The 12,936-nt window shown below is 40.6% G+C and overlaps 1 protein-coding gene across 1 annotated transcript; it reads left to right on the top strand.

Annotated features, from left to right (window-relative positions):
• Window positions 1–1,255: 1,255 nt before the first annotated feature.
• LOC308141749 (myosin heavy chain, fast skeletal muscle-like) lies at window positions 1,256–11,691 on the top strand (the record flags this gene model as incomplete). Its single annotated transcript, XM_080511962.1, has 39 exons — window positions 1,256–1,459; window positions 1,600–1,743; window positions 1,837–1,993; window positions 2,081–2,108; window positions 2,203–2,311; window positions 2,395–2,487; window positions 2,569–2,632; window positions 2,735–2,833; window positions 2,917–3,020; window positions 3,107–3,245; window positions 3,588–3,706; window positions 3,789–3,938; window positions 4,023–4,193; window positions 4,286–4,592; window positions 4,712–4,782; window positions 4,868–4,955; window positions 5,064–5,181; window positions 5,262–5,385; window positions 5,472–5,608; window positions 5,714–5,969; window positions 6,193–6,435; window positions 6,554–6,730; window positions 6,810–6,955; window positions 7,078–7,168; window positions 7,260–7,649; window positions 7,749–7,875; window positions 8,257–8,375; window positions 8,561–8,757; window positions 8,850–9,033; window positions 9,209–9,374; window positions 9,464–9,588; window positions 9,700–10,008; window positions 10,089–10,292; window positions 10,398–10,523; window positions 10,621–10,791; window positions 10,901–11,005; window positions 11,089–11,184; window positions 11,269–11,400; window positions 11,671–11,691. The coding sequence occupies 39 exons, from the start codon at window positions 1,256–1,258 to the stop codon at window positions 11,689–11,691; spliced, it is 5,811 nt and encodes a 1,936-aa protein (XP_080368088.1).
• Window positions 11,692–12,936: the final 1,245 nt, after the last annotated feature.

Genomic DNA, 12,936 nt, shown 5'->3' with positions numbered 1-12,936 from the left:
CATGAAATAGTAAAAGATTAGAAGCTTTTAATCTGTGTTCAATAATTTCCATGCAAGTGATTGAAAACTTACAGATCACTTACAGTTTCTGCAATTTATGGTCATTATTATAGAATGACAAATAAAAATCACCCATTGTTTCTAAAATATCAAACAGATATATATCCCCCTTTAGAGTAAAAACATTAAAATCTTCTTTGTTAAGGGAGCCCTGAATAGACTGTCTTTGACCCTGCTTTTTGGGAACAGATGACCTTGCTTTATTGGGCTAACAAATGTGATGGGTGTGAACTGCAACTGTACACCAGTGACATTTGTGTGCTTCTCCAAAACTGAGGAAATAATATGTACATATGTAGTATTCTATGTCATTATCCTTTCTTTTATTTAAGTATTTTTTTCAGTATTAATGTTTGACTTGCATTAATAAATTAGATATCTAAACTAATACAACCTAATAGGGCACAGGAATGCCTCCTCTTTTACAAATTCATATCTTTAATGTTTGCCTCAACCCCTTTGTAATACATCGAATGTTATCAAAACATGAATTAAAGTATCATTATAGCAATATTGTTGACATTTTAACATTATCATTTCGATCATCTATAAGAGCAATTAATTATCAATTGAAATATGTTTGCTACACTCGACCTTATGACAAATCGGTGTGAACAGCATAGATACCTGCTGCTACAAATGTGCTTACAAGGCAATACAATCACTGCAAACATCAATGTTACAGGATTAGCGGCAACATGACAAGAATACATGACCAAACTGAGCAGGGCCCACCTACTATGAGCCAGTCCTCCCTCTATAAAAGAAGCTGCTTGGACAATGACAATAGCTGGTAGGCTTTCAACTCAGGTGAGTGCATTATCTTCATGTGGGTTGTATTTTGTAACAGTAACTTTTTACATTGTTACAATAGATTACAATATTTACAAAACAGAAGTGTGATTAACTACTCAAATTACCACAGTAGATCATCTATATAGTGCATATACCTTTTACACAAATGTAAGGAACTTATTTTGAAACAAATCTCTCTCTCTCTCTCTCTCTCTCTCTAGGATAGAAACAACAAACCTGCCTGAAATACATCTTCTGTTGGAGCCTAGGAAGGTAAATGTGCATGTTCCAAAAACATTTAACCTGATAAATCATCTATCAGCCTGTGGATATCCCATAAAAACACCAAACAAGACAAATACAGCCCCTGTTTTAATTTTCAGCCACCGAACGTGCCATCATGAGCACAGATGCAGAGATGGAGGCCTATGGCCCCGCGTCCATTTACCTCCGGAAGCCAGAAAAGGAGAGGATCGAAGCCCAGAACACTCCATTTGATGCCAAAAGTGCCTTTTTTGTCACTGACACTGAAGACATGTATGTCAAGGGAAAACTCGTCAAAAGGGAGGGTGGCAAAGCCACAGTGGATACAGTTACAGGAAAAGTAAGTGGGGCAAAACTTTAAAAAGGAGAAAAGGAAATAACTGAGAATCTCAACAAAATAATCAGTTTATAGAGCATTCATTTCCGATCCGAGAAAAATTACATTCAAATCTATGTTAATGGTTTTTTTCTCCTATACAGACAGTCACCGTTAAAGAGGATGACATCCATGCCATGAACCCTCCCAAGTATGACAAGATTGAGGACATGGCCATGATGACCCACCTCAATGAACCATCTGTGTTGTTTAACCTCAAAGAGCGTTTTGCATCATGGATGATCTATGTAAGTATGAATTTTCACATACAAAAATGCCTTTGCACTTGTCCATCATATGTTTCAGACCTCGGGATTTTTCTTGTGTCTTTAATGCTGCAGACCTACTCCGGTCTCTTCTGCGTCGTGGTGAACCCCTACAAGTGGCTCCCAGTGTACGATGCTCAGGTTGTCAATGCATACAGAGGCAAGAAGAGGATTGAGGCTCCACCTCACATCTTTTCCATCTCTGACAACGCCTATCAGTTCATGCTCACAGGTGTGTTTTCCATCACATAATTTAGATGGACGTGACAAATATAAATGTCAATTTTAGGTTTGACTTGAGTATTTATGCCTATTTTAGATCGTGAGAACCAGTCCATCCTGATTACGTAAGTAACAACCCCCCCACCCCCACCCCCAAAAACATATAGAGAAAATTTTGTGATGTTATGGCGATGAATGAAATGTAATTAATTTCCCCAGCGGAGAATCTGGTGCAGGAAAGACTGTCAACACCAAGCGTGTCATCCAGTACTTTGCAACAATTGCAGTGGCTGGAGCAGGCAAGAAACAAGAATCAGGAAAAATTCAGGTGAAATATAGTTGCAAAGTACCTCTGCTTGTTTTAGTTGCTCTTGTTGGCATCATCTATAACTTCATAATATCATTGTGTAGGGTTCACTGGAAGATCAAATCATTGCAGCCAACCCTCTGTTGGAAGCCTACGGTAATGCCAAGACTGTGAGAAATGACAACTCCTCTCGTTTTGTGAGTACCCATAATAGAGACTTTCACAATATTTCCTTATGTTTACTGACAATCACATGACATTTTCTGATCCTTGCTCAGGGTAAATTCATCCGAATTCATTTTGGAAGTACTGGCAAGCTGGCCTCGGCAGATATTGAAACATGTGAGTTAGAGTTATTCTTTTGAGAATAATAACATCGGTTGGGCACAGATGTTTTGTCATTTGGCATGACTGTCATTCTTTGGATCACTCAAACATTTGTAGATCTGCTGGAGAAGTCTCGTGTCACCTTCCAGCTGTCTGCTGAGAGGAGCTACCACATCTTCTATCAGCTGATGACGAACCACAAGCCTGAGATCGTGGGTACGTTACTTCAAAGTGTAATCTTTTAAATGAACATGAGTTGATTCAGTGCCAGAATAACATTTTGTGCTTTTTGTTTTCAGAGGCTCTCCTGATCACCACCAATCCCTATGACTACCATATGATCAGTCAAGGTGAAATCAGTGTCAAGAGCATCAATGATGTGGAGGAGTACATTGCAACTGATGTGAGTGGGTGGTTATTTGTAAAGCAGCAGCATACTAGTCAAAATGAATTGTTCTCTGACATGGTTTTCTTTTCTATACATTGTAGACTGCCATTGACATCTTGGGCTTCACTGCTGAGGAAAAAGTTGGCATCTACAAGCTGACTGGTGCTGTGATGCATCATGGAAACATGAAATTCAAGCAGAAGCAGCGTGAGGAGCAGGCTGAGCCTGATGGCAATGAGGGTAAATAAGTCATTTCTTTTTAAGATTGCATTACACTATTATATTAGATTACATCATTGTGGCATGTGAATGTTGACCGCAACTGTGTCACCTTTTGAAAGGGTGAAGGGAAAGTTGAATGGAGGGGCATCAGACATACTCACAAACTCAGTCATGAGTGTGGTTGTCGTGGCAAAGGGGTCCTTAACAGGAAGCTCTCTCTGTTATCCTGTGGAGTTTGTCTACGTCACACTTAATAAAAATGGAGTACATTTTTACTTTATTGAAGGTGTTGACTCTATGCTTCCTTGAAAGGAAATACATTTTATTAGATTCTTGAATTGTTTTTTTTTTCCTTTCCAGAGGCTGATAAAATTGCCTACCTCATGGGCCTGAACTCTGCTGATATGCTGAAAGCTCTGTGCTACCCCAGAGTCAAGGTTGGAAATGAGTTTGTGACCAAAGGTCAGACTGTCCCACAGGTAGGCTAAATGAAAAATGTTTTTTAAACAATCTGTTTTTGCGGACCAAGGAGTCCAACTATATCTATGTTCCCTTGTCCAGGTCAACAATGCTGTTTCTGCTCTGTGCAAGTCTGTCTATGAGAAAATGTTCTTGTGGATGGTCGTTCGCATCAATGAGATGTTGGACACAAAGCAGGCCAGAAGTCAGTTCATTGGAGTGTTGGATATTGCTGGATTCGAGATCTTTGATGTGAGACCTTATTGATTATTTGCTCGGCATTTTGGTTGAACACTCATTTTACCAACGGAATTAAACACTTTTCTGTGACTTCAGTACAACAGCTTGGAGCAACTCTGCATCAACTTCACCAATGAGAAACTGCAACAGTTCTTCAACCACCACATGTTTGTCCTGGAGCAAGAGGAGTACAAGAAGGAAGGCATTGATTGGGAATTCATTGACTTCGGTATGGACTTGGCTGCCTGCATTGAGCTTATTGAGAAGGTAAAACGAGCTACTTGTGAATTTCATTATTTTTGCAGTAATGACTTTTCAAATTCAATGATTGGTTATAATATAGCGTTATGTCCTCTCAGCCAATGGGCATCTTCTCCATCCTTGAAGAGGAGTGCATGTTTCCCAAGGCGACAGACACTTCCTTCAAGAACAAGCTGCATGATCAGCACCTTGGAAAGACAAAGGCCTTTGAGAAGCCAAAGCCTGGAAAGGGCAAGGCTGAGGCTCACTTTGCTCTGGTTCACTATGCTGGTACTGTGGACTACAATATCACTGGCTGGCTGGACAAGAACAAGGACCCCCTGAATGACTCAGTTGTTCAGCTGTATCAGAAGGCTTCAAACAAACTGCTGTGCTACCTGTATGCTTCTCATTCTTCAGCTGAGGGTAAGATTAAGTCATTTGCTCATGCGTCTCAGGGGAAACTACACTTTCATTGCATGTAAATCCTTTATCACAAAATACATGACACAATTCAATGTCACTGAAATCTTTTGTGAAAACAGAGACTGGTGGTGCCAAGAAGGGTGGCAAGAAGAAGGGTGGCTCCTTCCAGACAGTCTCTGCTCTTTTCAGGGTATGTATAATACAATTGCATTTTGTATCAAATGTAGAAGCACAATTTGAAATCAAATTGAGCTGTCAATGATTCTGATCCACAGGAGAACTTGGGCAAGCTGATGACCAACTTGAGGAGCACTCATCCTCACTTTGTGCGCTGCTTGATTCCCAATGAATCAAAAACCCCAGGTCTGTTGATTTGGTGTTTGTTGTAGTTTTTTTTGCTTGATTTGTTAGTTTGAAAGTATAGCCATTGATGCTTCATCAAGATAACGTACTGTATTTGCCCATGTGTAGGTCTCATGGAGAACTTCTTGGTCATCCACCAGCTGAGGTGTAATGGTGTGCTGGAGGGTATCAGAATCTGCAGAAAGGGCTTCCCCAGCAGAATCCTCTATGCTGACTTCAAGCAGAGGTGAAAATTCTGTTCAATATAAATAAGTTAAAATTGTGTCAGAGCAACTGGATAAGCATTTTCACAATTTCGTCCTACAGATACAAAGTACTGAATGCCAGTGTCATCCCTGAGGGACAGTTCATTGACAACAAGAAGGCTTCAGAGAAGCTGCTCGGCTCCATTGACGTGGACCACACTCAGTACAAGTTTGGGCACACCAAAGTATGTCATCAATATATTTTATCTTTAGAAATATATTGCTGTAAGTACTTAAACTCTTGACTAATTTTCCTTACGTGCCAACATAGGTGTTCTTCAAAGCTGGCCTGCTGGGTACTCTTGAGGAGATGAGAGACGAGAAACTGGCTGCGCTGGTGACCATGACTCAGGCTCTCTGCAGAGGATACCAAATGAGGAAGGAATTCGTGAAGATGATGGAGAGAAGGTGGAGTTGTTATTCAGTATCTGCACCTCATCTCACACAATTTAAAAAAAAATGTTGATGTCAAGTATATCAATATAAATGCAATAACAAGTGTTATTTTTGTAGAGATGCAGTCTTCACCATCCAGTACAACGTTCGTTCATTCATGAATGTGAAAAACTGGCCATGGATGCATCTATACTTCAAGATCAAGCCACTTTTGAAGAGTGCTGAGACTGAGAAAGAGCTGCAGCAGATGAAGGAAAACTATGATAAGATGAAATCAGACCTTGCTACTGCTCTGGCCAAGAAGAAGGAACTGGAAGAGAAGATGGTTTCCCTTCTGCAGGAGAAAAATGACCTGCAACTTCAAGTGGCTTCTGTGAGTGATTATTATTATTATTATTATTATTATTATTATTATTATTATTATTATTATTATTATTATTATTATTATTATTATTATTATAGATTTTTACCATTTGCCAAGGCAATATGTTTGAAATACTATGTTGCTTTCTTGTTCCCAAAACAAAATAGCAATCTGGCTTGAAATATTTTGAATATTTCAATTTGAACAATTCCACAATGTCTTTAAACTGCAGGAAGGTGAAAACCTCTCTGATGCTGAGGAAAGGTGTGAAGGTTTGATCAAGAGCAAGATCCAGCTGGAGGCCAAACTCAAAGAGACCACTGAGAGACTGGAGGATGAAGAAGAAATCAATGCTGAGCTGACGGCCAAGAAGAGGAAGCTGGAGGACGAGTGCTCTGAGCTGAAGAAGGACATTGATGACTTGGAGCTGACCTTGGCTAAAGTGGAGAAGGAGAAACATGCCACTGAAAACAAGGTGCACTTCAATTTGACAGCATTTTACAAAAATACTGAAATGCATTGTTTAGCTTTGTTATACCACGACATAATTAATATGACATTGTCAAGGCTTTCAACTAAACATAACATTTCAGGTGAAAAACCTAACAGAGGAGATGGCATCTCAAGATGAGGCCATTGCTAAATTGACCAAGGAGAAGAAAGCTCTCCAAGAGGCTCATCAGCAAACGCTGGATGATCTCCAGGCAGAGGAAGACAAAGTCAACACTCTGACCAAGGCCAAGACAAAGCTGGAACAGCAAGTGGATGATGTAAGAAACCTGCATTAGAAATGGAAATACTGTGGGACTTGAACCTTTTAGACTCCTTGCTTTTTTCATTTTGTCATAGCTTGAAGGTTCACTGGAGCAAGAGAAGAAACTCCGCATGGACCTTGAGAGAGCCAAGAGGAAGCTTGAAGGAGATCTGAAACTGGCCCAGGAATCCATAATGGATCTTGAGAATGACAAGCAGCAATCTGATGAGAAAATCAAGAAGTTAGTGGCAAAAATATTCACATTGAAAAGTGTAACAAAACATTTGATGACTAACTTAAACTTGATCTAACCATTAGGAGACAATTCGCTTAACCCTAATATTCCTTCCTTGCCACTTTAAGGAAGGACTTTGAGACCAGCCAACTCCTCAGCAAGATTGAGGATGAACAGTCTCTTGGTTCTCAGCTCCAGAAAAAGATCAAGGAACTCCAGGTGACATCAATTTTATTCATGGATTTTCAACTCTCTGATCAAATGTTAGGCAGTGACTAAACCATCTCGATGTGACCATCATCAACTCTAGGCTCGTATTGAGGAGCTGGAGGAGGAGATTGAAGCTGAGAGGGCTGCTCGGGCGAAGGTAGAGAAGCAGAGAGCTGATCTCTCCAGGGAGCTCGAGGAGATCAGTGAGAGGCTTGAGGAAGCTGGTGGAGCAACAGCAGCTCAGATTGAGATGAACAAGAAGCGTGAGGCTGAGTTCCAGAAGCTTCGTCGTGACCTTGAAGAATCCACCCTGCAGCATGAAGCTACTGCAGCAGCTCTCCGCAAGAAGCAGGCTGACAGTGTTGCAGAGCTGGGAGAACAAATCGACAACCTCCAGCGTGTCAAGCAGAAGCTGGAGAAGGAGAAGAGCGAGTTCAAGATGGAGATCGACGACCTCTCCAGCAATATGGAGGCTGTCGCCAAAACAAAGGTTTACAATATTATTTGTAATGTTGACCTAGAATATTTGATCATATTTGATCAATAAAATCAATCAATGTAACCCCGACTCATGCTCTTCCCATGACAGGCCAATCTGGAGAAAATGTGCCGAACTCTTGAAGACCAGTTGAGTGAAATCAAGTCCAAGAATGATGAGAATGTTCGCCAGCTGAATGACCTGAGTGCACAGAGAGCAAGATTACAAACAGAAAACGGTGTGTATTTCAGGATATGAAATAGTTCATCCTCCTGTATGTATGTATATCCTGATGTTAAAAAATAATAACTTTTTTTTGTTAAAACACTCCAAAATAAATTCTAAACGCAGAGTAAATGTTCCAATAACTAATGTATTTTATTTTTTAAAAAGAAGGTTACTGATAACATGTTTCTCTGCTGTAATGTTTATTTAGTTGCATGTAGCACTGGATAAAAAGTGTTGTTTGAGAATAATGGATCATTCATGGTGTAACAATTTTGATTTGACTTGTATGTTGTGCACTTCAGCAATATATTTTCTCTATGATGTAAATCAATTTGGAATACCCGTCATCAATGCAAGAAGGAATTGAAATATGAATCTTTCTATGATTTAGGTGAGTTTGCCCGGCAGATTGAGGAGAAGGAAGCACTCATTTCCCAGCTCACGCGAGGCAAGCAGGCCTACACTCAGCAGATTGAAGAACTTAAGAGACACATTGAAGAGGAAGTGAAGGTACTGTTTGCCATGTTAAATGGCCAATCGTTGTGACTCTTCATGACCGGACAAATTCAATTAGTCATTCATGTTGAAAACTGAAACTAAAGATTATTTTAAAAGATTTCTGCAGTTGTTTTATACAATGCAACATGGTAATATCTTGAATTGATATTTGAATGCTGCATTTAATACATGTGTAGGCCAAGAACGCCCTGGCTCATGCTGTTCAGTCAGCCCGTCATGACTGTGATCTGCTCAGAGAGCAGTTTGAGGAGGAGCAGGAGGCCAAGGCTGAGCTGCAGAGAGGAATGTCCAAGGCCAACAGTGAGGTGGCTCAGTGGAGAACCAAATATGAGACTGATGCCATCCAGCGCACTGAGGAGCTGGAGGAGGCCAAGTACATCACTTTCTGATCAATAAATTACTTCAGAGTCAACATTTTCTTACATAATTTATAAGAATAGTTCAATCAATGCATGTTCTCCACAGGAAAAAGCTGGCCCAGCGCCTGCAGGAGGCTGAAGAATCCATTGAGGCTGTGAACTCCAAGTGTGCCTCTTTGGAGAAGACCAAGCAGAGGCTGCAGGGTGAAGTGGAGGACCTCATGATTGATGTGGAGAGAGCAAATGGTCTGGCTGCCAACCTTGACAAGAAGCAGAGGAACTTTGACAAGGTAAGTTGTTAAATCGAGCCCAATGACTTTTAATGGTACCTCCTTATGGTAGTTGCCAGGTAGCAAGAAGCAGATCAGCTTTGACAAGGTACCAGGTTTGAGTGTAATACGAAGCCAGGCTTACAGTAAGACGTGGCCATTTACCAGTTTACTTTTTTGGTCTATATATTTGTAGGTCCTGTCAGATTGGAAACAAAAGTTTGAAGAGAGTCAAGCAGAGCTGGAAGGAGCCCAAAAGGAGGCTCGTTCTCTCAGCACGGAACTCTTCAAGATGAAGAACTCCTATGAGGAGGCTCTGGATCAGCTGGAGACCATGAAGAGAGAGAACAAGAACCTGCAACGTATGTTAAGTACACTTAATGCAAATGGTCAATTATCACCCTTTGTGAAAAGTCTACAAGTCCTCATCTTCTTTCATTTTCATCCGTAGAGGAGATCTCCGACCTGACTGAACAGATTGGCGAGACTGGAAAGAGCATTCATGAGTTAGAAAAAGCCAAAAAGGCTGTAGAAAGTGAGAAGACTGAAATTCAGACTGCTCTCGAGGAAGCTGAGGTGATATATTTAACTTTCCTTTCATACTTTGAAAATTGATAATGATTGCTTTTTCAATAAATCATCAATCATAACCGAACATAAATTTAATTGTTTGTTCATTTCTTGCAGGGTACTCTGGAGCATGAGGAATCTAAGATTCTCCGTATTCAGCTTGAGCTCAACCAGGTGAAAGGTGAGGTTGACAGGAAGCTGGCAGAGAAGGATGAGGAGATGGAGCAGATCAAGAGAAACAGCCAGAGGGTGATCGACTCCATGCAGAGCACTCTTGATGCTGAGGTCAGGAGCAGGAATGATGCCTTGAGAGTCAAGAAGAAGATGGAGGGAGACCTGAATGAGATGGAGATTCAGCTGAGCCATGCCAACAGGCAGGCTGCTGAGGCTCAGAAACAACTCAGGAATGTCCAGGGACAGCTCAAGGTGAGTATTCTGCAATAGTTCAGTTAGAATAACAAATAAAAAGAGATGCAGAATGTTAATAATTTCTTGTGTTACATCAGGATGCCCAACTGCACCTTGATGATGCTATCAGAGGACAAGAGGACATGAAGGAGCAGGTCGCAATGGTGGAGCGCAGAAATGGTCTGATGATGGCTGAGATTGAGGAGCTGAGAGCGGCACTGGAGCAGACAGAGAGAGGACGCAAAGTGGCTGAGCAGGAGTTGATTGATGCCAGTGAGCGTGTGGGACTGCTGCACTCTCAGGTAGTTTACTATGCATCAAGAACACTTACATATATACACCCAGAAATTATTATGACTATAATTCTCTTTGATTTATATGTTGTTTTTTTTCCCTTGAACATGCAGAATACCAGTCTTCTGAACACCAAGAAGAAGCTGGAATCAGACTTTGTCCAGGTTCAGGGTGAGGTGGATGATGCTGTTCAGGAAGCAAGAAACGCTGAAGAGAAAGCTAAAAAGGCTATCACTGATGTGAGATTACCACTTTTTCAATGCTATTTTACTTCATAAGGAATCAATTCAATATTTGGATCCAAATAAATGGTAAATTACTTTTGGAACATTTCAGGCTGCCATGATGGCTGAGGAGCTGAAGAAGGAGCAGGACACCAGCGCTCATCTGGAGAGGATGAAGAAGAACCTGGAGGTCACAGTCAAAGATCTGCAGCATCGTCTGGATGAGGCTGAGAACCTCGCCATGAAGGGTGGCAAGAAGCAGCTCCAGAAACTGGAGTCCAGGGTATGAAGTTTTCACATAAATTAGGGTATTATCAAAGCATCAAAGACACACAACATGCTTTCTCTTTACACAAACGTGTGGCGCTTGAAATATTGTTGATACCTGGCAGGTGCGTGAACTGGAAGCTGAAGTTGAATCCGAGCAGAGACGTGGAGCTGACGCTATTAAAGGAGTTCGCAAATATGAGAGGAGAGTGAAGGAGCTCACATACCAGGTAATGCCTTCGTGAAATATATTACACTGGCTTCTGTTGATTTCTGTGTTTATTAATTAATACATGATATATTTTCTATGTAGACTGAGGAGGACAAGAAGAATGGGACCAGACTTCAGGACCTGGTGGACAAACTGCAGCTCAAAGTCAAGGCCTACAAGAGACAGGCTGAGGAGGCTGTAAGCAAACCAAAACAGTAAACCGCAAAATGATTAGCTGGCTGATTGAGCAGCATTATTGACGTAACTTGAAAACATTCACAGGAAGAACAGGCCAACACTCACATGTCCAGGCTGAGAAAGGTCCAACATGAGCTGGAGGAAGCTCAGGAGAGAGCCGACATTTCCGAGTCGCAGGTCAACAAGATGAGAGCAAAAAGCCGCGATGTTGGAAAGGTAACATTACATTGTTATTTACACAATAATTTGTTGACTTCATCGATATAACCCTAATTTTTACTTGCTAGTAAACTTAACAATATTTCGATACGTATTTACTTGTGAAACTGTGCTCAACTGAACTGTGTGCTGATCTATAAGCCATATTTTGACTCATCATTAAATGCTGCCGTTATTTTCTCTTCAACAAAGGCTGAATATTATTTTAAATTCTACAACATGTTCCTATACTGACTTCATGTTCTAAATATTTCTCTTCATTTTTAGGGAAGTGACTCTGCTGAATGAGCTAAAGGATCCAGCGGAGGATGAGTGTTCAATTTGGTGTTCATACAATATGAGCCCACGAATATATTGTGCTGTAAATCATAAATAAATGTTTGAAAAGTCTGACTTACGCTTCCTTTTTACCACCTATCCTATTGATTGCATTTGACCAAATCCTCAAACTAAAAACCAAAACAAACTTTATCTGGAATCAATGTTGCACATGCTAGCAATAAAATGTCCCACTTTTGAATATTTACTGCAGCGCTGCATTTCAGCTATTGTGGTTAAGACTAAGATGCGTTTCAGGATGTATGTTTTCACTTGTTGTTTTCCCATGATGCTATTCAGTTTGGTTTAGTTCAAATCAACCCCATGTAAAATAATGAAGTGTTCATATTAAAATTAAAATTCTGGTGTTCAACAAACGGGCACGTTAAACCTGTTTTAATAGCAAGCTTTAGTCTAGACCTCTAAATAGATCAAAACAACATTATCCAACAGACTTAAGAAGCACCATCTGTCTATAGCATGTATTGTATTAATGCGTTTTGGTCCGAGTAAATTATATTTAAGTAAAAACTTCATCCATCTGGACCATGGATCCTAAAAGTCTAACTCTGCTTTCAGTATTTCTCTGTTGATAGACAAATGGTTTCTCCAGTTCACACAAGGTCATGAGGCAGGTTTATTGTGACTCTTATATTGCAGAAAGTAATGAGTTACAAATCCAACTACTGAGCTCAACACATACAGTATATACAGTTTAATGTATACAGTTTGACACTAAACAAGGGCAAAAAAATACAACAACAGCAAATAGTAGTTGTACTCTGGCAAGATTTTCATATTTTAGTGTGCCTATAAATTCAAACTACAAATTCAACTTCACCTGAGATATGTTTGACTCACCCAAATAAATCCCTGACCTCTCGTAACTCATTCCAATATTTTTCTTCAGGACAAAATTTACACTTGATCAAAGTGGACTACTGTTTGTTCCCTCCATTCTTTCGGTCTCTCTTTCCAGCCCCCTTTCTCTTCCCATGTTCTGTCTTTTCTCGCCCCTTTCCATGATCCACTTTGCCTTTTTGTCCTCCATCAGCCGATCCTCTCCGCAGCTGGGCTGAGTGAACCTTCTCGATCAGGGAGAAACAGTCTTCCTCTGGACTGATCGGGCTGGTCACAAGCTCCTCTCGTTCATGAGAGCTTGAAGCCATCGGCTGTGCTTTACTGTTTGCTTTGTAGGGAGACGACGGCCTTGAG

Source organism: Blennius ocellaris, assembly GCF_963422515.1.
Source record: "Blennius ocellaris genome assembly, chromosome: 16".
NCBI classification, from domain to species: domain Eukaryota; kingdom Metazoa; phylum Chordata; class Actinopteri; order Blenniiformes; family Blenniidae; genus Blennius; species Blennius ocellaris.
Note: the sequence above shows the minus strand (reverse complement) of the source record. Positions and strands in the feature narration are given on the sequence as shown.